The sequence below is a fragment of the Squalius cephalus genome (assembly GCF_949319135.1).
Source record: "Squalius cephalus genome assembly, chromosome: 2".
NCBI lineage: Eukaryota > Metazoa > Chordata > Actinopteri > Cypriniformes > Leuciscidae > Squalius > Squalius cephalus.
In genome coordinates this window covers 26,330,849-26,340,622 of record NC_137123.1, presented here as the reverse complement: position 1 = coordinate 26,340,622, position 9,774 = coordinate 26,330,849, and the positions used below count along the sequence as shown (strand labels likewise).

Below are 9,774 nucleotides of genomic sequence, written 5' to 3'. Positions count from 1 at the left end.
GCACTGATCATAAACTATATATATATATATAAAAAAACACTAAGAACTGGTGAGTTTTTCCTTAGTAATATTCAAAATGACATTTTGGTTACATCATTGCTACAAAGCATTTACAGTGATGTCACTAATCCAGAGTAATTGTAAAGTATATGTAAAGTTAATTTTTACTTTTGATTTTAGGTTTTATTTTACTTTATAGTTTTAATGTGGTTTTTTTCTGTATAAACAGTGATTTTATAATGAAAAAATTGGTAAGCCTCAGACTCTAAATCATCCAGATGAATGAGAACAAAGTCAGGGTAGTTGAAAATGAGCGCTCTTCTGTTTTATGGTATAGCTTATTGGTAAAGTTATAGTTTTTAGGATATCTGTTTTTCAACTTTGCATTACTTGTGTGAAAGTTCTGTTTTATACAGGTTGGAAGTGTCATGTCAATGACAGGCTATTGAAAAACTTTTTTAAAAGTCATTCCAAGATCTGTAGGAGGTTTAAAAATGTTCATGTTATTAAAGATTTTTTATGTTATCTTTATTCTATTTTATAAATAATTTGACATCTCCGTTTCACCGCTATATGTTTGAATTAATTTGCTAGTTTAGGTTAAAAATTAAACCGGATCTGTAATTGGCCTATGTGCGTGTAAAAGGAGATTATCCTTAAAACTAATTGTGTTTTTATCTAGCCACTAATAAAATTAAACGCGCAACCTACAGCTTCTCTTCTTTATCCTCGACCAAATAGGCCTAACGTCAGTGAAACCTTTCTCTTTTTTTCCCGGAAGAACATCAACTTTTATCAACAATAAAACTTTTAATTACCACTCATCTTATATTTACTACTAGTTGTTTACCAGTGCGAGATAAAGAAGACTGCCGCCGATTGGCAAACCATTCCATTTGCCCGTTTGCCACGTCTTCAACTCAGCGGCTTAAAGAATGAATTTAGGTCAAGAATGAATCGCAGAGCTGAAGAGCAGGACCAAATGACAACAGGCACCTTTTAGAGTTTCAGTCTTTTATAAAATACCGTGGCCTAACATGACCTCACTTGAAATAAGAATTCGTGAGCCATATAGTAAAATCGTATTCTTTTCAGTATCTAATCTGACTTTTAATTTCATCACTCGAATAACCACAAATTACATATACACTTTTAAAAATTGTATTTCCGTTTGATCTCACAGAAACCCATAAAATAAATCTCAGCTATTCATTTGAAAAAAAAAAAAAAAAAAAAATTGAACAGTCTGAGTAGTTTACTTTAGGTAGGCTGGTTTATAGCCTAATAAAAACTATAAAACTGCATGCACAAATTCAGTAGCGCTTTGTAAAGTCTATTTAACACTAACTTTTATTGAAGTGCCTAATTTAGTTCACTGTAAGGCAGTACATGGCAGAGTTTGTATTACTTTTTGTAATTTCGAGGAAACATCCTCAGGTGGAACAAGCCGCATGATCTGTAAATAATCCTGAGATTTAGTCCAGTATGCTTGGTCGTCGGAATTTGCTGTTGTCCAGTGTGATTTTGTTGGCTTGCCATGGATAATTCCTCAAGAACATGCGACTGTAACATTGTTAACGAGACTCACGTGTTTAATGTTTAATCCGAGAGTGTGATTGATAAATAGACCTATAAATGATTCAATATCATAACAATATAACGTTCTAAATCGGATTAAAATCAACAAGTTATAGTACAAAAAAGGCAGGACACAAAAGGTTTCTTTTGAAGCAAGTGTAAAACAGAAGATTTAATGACACTCGATAAAATACTGGTAGCTTACTTAATTGGCCAGGTTATGCTGTAAAGGAATTAAAACGAAAAAAAATCTAAAAGGAATATACATACAAACATGCGTTAAATGCAAATTAACCAATACATTCACTTAAATACGTTTTCATTGCTCATTTTAAAAATTAGAGGGCCATTTAAAATACAAATGCATGCATCAATAATCTATCTTTGGCAGAAATGTAATAATAATAATAATAATAATAATAATAATGTAAACCTTAAAACATTAGTGTTATAATTCCCTGCCATGTGAAGACAGGATGATTGGCACTGGCATTTCTGCCAGTTTGGCTGGGGTATACTAGGTGTTATTTTTTGTATAAAATTGTCTACAGCATACAATAAATAAAATAGGTTTTGCATAGAAATGCAAGCCAGCTTCTTTACTGGCCGTTAGCTCAACAATGTTCTCAGCAAAACACACAAAAAGGCAGATAATGCTTATCAAAATTGGGCCGTGTTGTCGGTTCTGTTGTAAGAGCTAAGAAAACTGCATGTGTCCCTTGCGCGAGGGTCTTTTCTAAGTCATATATCTCCATCAAACATACTGAAATACTTGCTGGCATTTGAGAAGTAAAAGTAAGGCGCACTACCTCCAGGATACACGACTGGCAGAGGCATTGGAAGCATGCACCTTCCGAGAATATTATTCTCTTTATATAAAGCTGGGAGCGGTACCGTCTTTCCAATGTCACCGAAATCGCTATTCGGTCCCTCCAGGTCAGTAGACAGTTGTCTTTTTAATTTATTCCGTCGATTCTGAAACCAGATTTTGACTTGAGTCTCGGTGAGCTGTAAAGAGTTCGCCAGGCAAGCGCGCTCTGCGCTACTCAGATAGCGTTTCATGTCAAACGTAGATTCCAGTTGGAAGATCTGTCTTTTTGAAAATATAGTGCGTGTTTTCTTTTTCGTCATCAGTTTATTTTTCTTGCCGTTGTTCTTTTGTTGCGCGTCGTCGCAGCTGTCCGTGCTCTCGCTGCGCACGTCCACGGTTTTGAGCGCGTCCACTCTCCCATCTCCATCTATGGTGACTTTATCTGAAAGCCAGGCAAACGCTATTGATATTCGTTCTAAACAAATACAGCACTACTAACAGCATATTATAGCAGTTTTGTGCCTAAATTAAAAACCATATCTTACCAATGGCGTGCAATCTTGCATCCGACCCATCTTTGCATGGACCCTCGCTCTCTCCGGGATGATGCAGACAGCCATCCCGACACACCACAAGCGTAGTCTTTGATTGACAGCTGTCAAAGTTTCTGCTGCTCGACTTGGAGTTGAGAATATTATCAATGGTGAACTTCAAAGAAGCGGGTCGACATGACGCTTCCTCCTTGCTCATATTCTCCGTTAGATGCGGGGTCCTCGTTGTCCTTGTCTCTTTTTTTTTGCCGCGTCGTAAACTAACGTCTCGATTCTCCGAGCACCATCGCTCCACGACGTGCAGTGCTGCTGCGTTCGCCTAGACTGTTAGTCCACTGACCGGAAGAATACGATTCTCCATCGTTTATTGGTCACGAGAATCAGACAGCACGGCGGCCAATGGCAAAGGGGGGTGGGAGCTAGAGCTCAGACCTATCCAGACATCTGGCACACATAGGCTATATGAATCACGCTGCCTACTGTTTTTAACGAGTGCTCTTAAGAAAAGGAAAGAAATTTCAGGTTTTAGCAAAGGCCAATTTTGCGGACTTTGCCAGCTCGTTCGATGATGTCAATTTGAGAAGAAAGGGAGCTTGGGCTATGGCTTTTTTTCAATTGAACTTTCAGTTCACACTTAAGTAGCCTAAATTATATCATCTAATAATGGTTTTACTTCTTGCACTTCGTTAGTGTGTAAGATAAAAATCCGATTTGTAACTTTTTTTGTTTTGTTTTTTACCAAAATTTCATTCGTTTTTTTTCCCCCTCATATTTTTGTTTTTATTTTGTGGCAATGCATTGCTTGTGAAAGAAACGGACATATGATTCTTTCGAACTATCTTAGCCGCAGGCTACAATGTGAATATTACAGAAATGAACGATTACCCTCACTCACATATTCAAGTTATTTTTAAGTCGTTATTTCTTCGTCCTTTAATAATGTATCTAAGTATTGTGTATTGGACATTGAAAGCATACATGGACTATAATGTTGTAATAAATATAATTTTATTGAACCCTTAGTCAGTCACCACAATTAAGATTTCATTCTTTTCTTCTTGTTTTTCTTATCCGGGAAGATGATAGTTTTTCAAAATTGACCTTGAAATACTTCTGAAATCGTTGTTAACTATAATGAAATGATTGTGTTTGTCTAAATATGATTCCTCTAAATATGATTCCAAACAACATTATTTAGGCTAAATAATAATTTTAGATCATTATTCTGTTGTCAAAGTGAATATGCCCAGTAGCGGGCCTATACTCAAGAGTGGGCTACATTTTAATGAGATTTATTTGTGAACTCATGTATGCATACATTTGATAGGCTACGTAATTAGGCATTATTCGTTTAAATTTGATTATTTTATGTAAACTGTACATATTACATTCAACAGTGTTTTGATTTATTATTGCTTTTTCTGTTGTGTCCGACTGCATTTAAGAGGGCCTATTTCAACCACACCTTTTTTTTCTTTGTGAATTTACTGCATTGTGCATTGAAAGTTGGCTAAATTTGATTTACTCGTTTAGAAAATACCCAAAGTAATCCAGATTATCTGGACACCTGTGGAAATACATTTTGCATGAAGATTGGTTTTCAAGCTCTCCCGTGAAGTCCTAGCACATTCATATAAGTCTTAAAAACCCATTTACAGAAAAATCATATTGCTTTAACGTGATTCGTTTATTAAAATGTATAATGTGAAAAGTGACAAAACTTATAAATCAGTGGTTCTGAATAAAAATAGGCCTATATTTGCACAAAGCAACTGTTGCCCTTATTTGCATACAGGTGAGGGCCCCCATGCACAGAAGATTATAGACATAACAGTGGCAATTAATACAAACTTGTCTCTCTCTTGTGATAGGCATTTTCTTTTCTTTGGATGCAGCAGGCATTATACTGCAGTTTCCAGCATGATCAGTTATTGCACCAATTGATGATAATTGTCATTGGGTCACTATTGTCAATACTGAATGTCATTTTCCCAAGATCAGACAAGGCCTGTCATCTGCGATGTTATTAAATTCATTGAATGAGCAAAGGACGATAACGGATAGTTCACTGAATTCGAGAACCCCATGATTGGTGGCGAGACTGGAGAAACGTTAAAACTGAGTGTCGACATGGGTGTCGTTTTATCGTGGTACAAGATGGGCACCCGTACAATCCGTTGGGAGTTGTGGTTAAAATTAACAGCTTCTAAATCCGCGGCCAATTGTCTTTTCCATTTGTTTCGGCGGTTCTGGAACCAGATCTTCACCTGTGTCTCGGTCAGGTGCAAGGAGGCCGCGAGTCCCGCGCGCTCAGAACTACTCAGGTATCTCTTCATGTCGAACGTGGATTCTAGCTGGAAGACTTGGCTTCTGCTGAACACAGTTCGGGTCTTTTTCTTCCGGGCCGAGCCTGACTCGGAAGTGTCGGGACCTGAACGTTCATCGTAGAGCTGTGGAGCGTCCTCTCCTTCATCAACCACACACTCGCTCGTTTTTCGGTCTACTGCTCCATCAAGAAGCTCAGAGGCCACGGGGGTGTCCCTGTCGCTGCGGCAGTGTTCACTGGAATTGCGGGTTTCTTCTCTTGGACCTGAATAGAGATTGAAATGAATGTGTGTATAAATGCTTAAGAAATGCATGTTGCATCAGGCAATGTGATATAAAAAAATCTGCTCGCTAGCTCGTAATCTAGGCCCGTTCCCATATGTGCATATTGTGTATCAATCTATAAGCAGGCAACTTTCCCCCTTGGCTTTCACAGCTTTACAGAGTTAACGAATCAGACAAACCAATTGGACTCTGAAGCTTTTAACGAGTTTGGGAAGTCTTTCATTGCGAATAGGCTGCTCTGCGCATTCGAGTTGCTTTTGTTGGTTTTACCTAATGAGGCTTAAAACTAATTTGGACCTGCCAGAGGGACAATTGCCGCTGTACTAACACGGCGAATAATGATTCAGATGGGAACTAATAATGAGCAAATCAGCCTGTTCCATCAACGAAAATCACAGCCCATTCGAGCTTGTGCACTCATTTAAATTAAGTCATCCATGTAGAGATCACTGTTCTGCTTATGAAACCTCTAGTTTTTCACTGACTATATTATAGGCTTCTTAATTTTTCACAATAACTGTGGAGTTTGTAACTATAAACTTACTCTCAAGGGTTTCCCGTCCATACCACTCCAGAGGTGACTGTGTGCTCCGACACATTTCTGTCTTGAAGCCTGTGCTGCATGCTTGACTGCACATTTCTTTCCGATACGCCTTAGTGCTGTCCTTAAGAACAATCTCTCTGTCCGTGCCATCGCTATCCTTTATAGGACGGACAGACTTTTCTTTCCTACAAGTGCCAAGTATATTCTCGATAAAAAACGACGAGCCCCTGGATGTGGTGGAAGTATGCTGTTGTTGGCTTTTGTCATGCATTTCTCGTACAAATTATACCAGTAACAGCAGCCGCCGGGTGATTCGCGAATACTTCTAAGCAAAAAGCAACGAATCCTTTCTCTCCGGATGTCCCCGCTCAACCATCGCTTCAGTTGGACGAAATCCTTCGTGCGTCCACGGCGCCAGTACAGAGAGAAGCGGGCGCTGTATAGTGGGGCTAAAGAAAAATCCAAGTCAAGTCAAATGCTTAACAAGCGGAGGGCATTCTGCTATTGGACGATCACAATAGCAAATGGGATTAGCCTACTCGTGAAAGGGTATTACCGGCTCCGGTTCGACATCGCTTTTGATCGTGTCTCAGGGTCGGTGGAACCCCTGTCACATAGAGCTGTATGTGGGTCAATTAGAGAGCAAATCAAAATACAGATAGTGGTTCAGCGCATCGCGTCAGCTGGGGATCTCGTAGAATCGGATGCTGCTCCGTCTATTGGTCGGATGGGTCGCTACATCACAACGACGTTACAGCAACGCCACTGTTTGGCATGCAGGCAGCAAGACAGCCTTCGTCGGGCATCCCTGGATAGCCTATGTTGTGTTTGGTTTATGCGTTTAAATAAGTCAGATGAGATATTTAAACCACAACTAAAGATTCAGGATTTTTTTTTGGAAGTCATGATCTGTAAACACTAAACATGTTAGCTACATCAGCCAGACGTTTATTTACTGACCCATGAAAATCGTTTTAAAATATTTTTTCGAGCGTTAACAGTAAATTGCAATTAAGTTCCTGGCCCTCACTGTACTCTAATTGGACAAATAGCCTACATTATGCATTTGGTTTTCTGGTTCCATGGTTACTTATTTGAGTGCATGTGATTTGCAAGCATATAATAAAATTACATTAAAAATGAAAGCAATTCGAAATCATTTAAATTTGTTAAAAAGTTAATTATTAATCTATTTTAGCACCTCATACTGGCACGAAATAATAGCCTAATACTGAGATCTTTAGGCCTGCACTATTAGACGAAAAGTTTTTTAAAACCTTAAAGGTTTCTGTCAAGCGCTTGGGGTTCTCATCATGGGATCATTTTGTGGCTTTGGCTTTGTTTCATTATTCATTTTAATTTAATTTTACGAAATAATCAGCTCATAAACATGTTATCAATAAAAAATTACATATTAAAAAAAAGTAGGCTATTATGCACTAATTTAATACATTTCTTGTTATATAGCCTAGAACCTTTTTGGCATAAAGGGTTCTTTAAAACTGAGTCAAAAACCCGGTGGTTCTATTGAACCCCACTGAGCGTTATGCGCTATAAAGCATAAAAACAAAACCATGCATAATGCGTCAAAAAGTGTAAACACCTAGCTGTTACTTGATTCTTAAAATTAGCTTCATTTGGTGTGGCCAACGTGATATATTTGTTTTGGTTCACGTATGTTGAATAATACTTTTGACTTGAAGTTAATTTTAAATGGGTTGTGACAATTTGTTTTACAGCATGTGATTTGCAACACTTAATAAAAATATAGGCCTAACTAAATGAAAATAAAAGATAATTTACCTAAAATAAGATATAAATTGTTTCAAATGTCTGAGATTTGACGTTATATAGGCAACCGCTTCAGGACAGCAGGTCAAATCTTAGTTTGAGATAAATAACGTTGGCTTCTATTCTGGCCTTAAGGTTACCCAACATAGGCAAAACGTATTTTAATGATCATGATTTAGCGAGGTCTCGGCGATTGGTAAATAGCGTGAGATTCAGTAGACTAATCCGTTAAGTTAATACATGGAAGACAAATAGAAAACTCAATCCACAAAATAAATTGGTTTAAAAAAGGATTAGGCCTAGCTATTTGCAGAAATGCAACGGTGAAATTCCTGGATTTTGAAAATAAGTTTATATATAGGCCCTAGTTCCTTGTTATTTATGACGTGATTTTTTTTTTCTCGACCTATTTGCTATATTATGTATTAATAATTATTCGACATTATCATTGTGGTGGACTTCGTATAATAGCAGTCATTGTCGGGGTTTTTTTTGTTTGTTTTTTAGCTGAATTCAAGCTGATTGGGACACTTTTTGCCATTGAGATGACTGGGGAAAAGTGTCCCAATAAACCTGAATATGCTTACGTGAAGGTGAAAGGTATAATGATAGCCTAATAATAACAATAATAATGTAGGCCTAATAATATAAAATAATATATAATTATATATTTTTATAAATAATGTAAATGTAATAATGTAAAAGACACCACAAGCCTATACAAAAGGAAAAAAGATTATTGTCAGCTCATGGTATGTTAATTAAAGTTCATATAATTGTACATTACAAATAGGTCTACGTTTATTTCGTCTGATGATAAAATATGAAAACAATGCGTGCAGATGTATTTTCTAAGATTTTCGTTTACATGAACATGTATCAACTTTGACATTATAAAAACCCTACATTTCTTCAGCGTTCATGAATTAGCGAGGTCACACCCTGATCACCTTACGTACTTTTTAATTTATGGATAGCGTGAAATTGAGAACTTTGTTATTTGCTTTAACTTAAATGTGTTAAGTTATATGTCAAGAATTAGGAATTTTCAGTAGGCCTATCTTTAAATAATATTGTTGAAGCGCTAAATTAATGTTCTTTTTTTACGTCACTGCTTGCTTTTCATTAAGGGATTTTAAAATCATGTGTAAGAAATGTATTTTCCTAAAAATTGATAAGAATATCAATCAGAATATATGCTATAGATTCTTGTCAACGGTGTGGCGTGTATTTCCGTTTCTTTTTCACGATAGATAAAAAAAAAAAAAATGTTGTTCATTAACAGCTTGTAATCATTGTGGCATTAGCCTACTGATTTCAGCAAAGACTAGTCGAGTATAGTCTGTCTCTTTTTATTATTATTATTATTATTATTATTAAATTATATTGGCCCAGTTGAGGACTCCGGGATGCATCAACTATCTTGGAAAATAAAATTTAGCCCGATAACGCCTAATTTTTGGCAAATATGCGTCAGCAGGCTGTGCTTGGCATGGTCTCATGCAACAGGCAACAATAGGAAAGGCACTATCAAAGGCACTTACTGTATTTAAACAGGCTTCAAGTTTGAAAATCCATATTGTGATATGCTACATATGGTGTCAAGCAAAATTATGTCTACAGTGTTTTCTTTGCGACCACTTAACCCACTTACTGCAGGTTTTGATGTAGGCCTATTGACTGGGGTTCACTTCTCTTCTTTCCCTCCTTTTTCTTCTTCTTGTGAGTGAGAGGCAAAGATTATTTAGCTCATATTACTGTGTGTACTTCGGCACTTTCTCTGATATGGCACCAAGTCCGACCCCCTATGTGAGGGCCGGCCTCATGGGCATGTAACCCCACTGATCCTTATCTAGACTGGCATGGCCTTTTCACACTGCTGACCAGTA

The 9,774-nt window shown here is 37.2% G+C and overlaps 2 protein-coding genes across 2 annotated transcripts; both read right to left on the bottom strand.

Moving 5' to 3' along the window:
- Positions 1-1,733: 1,733 nt before the first annotated feature.
- hmx4 (H6 family homeobox 4) lies at positions 1,734-3,254 on the bottom strand. The gene is made up of 2 exons (XM_079897915.1): positions 2,935-3,254; positions 1,734-2,831 (listed from the first exon to the last, which is right to left on the bottom strand). The coding sequence occupies exons 1-2, from the start codon at positions 3,137-3,139 to the stop codon at positions 2,320-2,322; spliced, it is 717 nt and encodes a 238-aa protein (XP_079754041.1). The 5' UTR covers positions 3,140-3,254; the 3' UTR covers positions 1,734-2,319.
- Positions 3,255-3,933: 679 nt separating this feature from the next.
- hmx1 (H6 family homeobox 1) lies at positions 3,934-6,811 on the bottom strand. The gene is made up of 2 exons (XM_079857433.1): positions 6,095-6,811; positions 3,934-5,530 (listed from the first exon to the last, which is right to left on the bottom strand). Exons 1-2 carry the CDS (start codon positions 6,363-6,365, stop codon positions 4,938-4,940), a joined length of 864 nt encoding a protein of 287 aa, XP_079713559.1. The 5' UTR covers positions 6,366-6,811; the 3' UTR covers positions 3,934-4,937.
- Between the last annotated feature and the right edge of the window lie 2,963 nt (positions 6,812-9,774).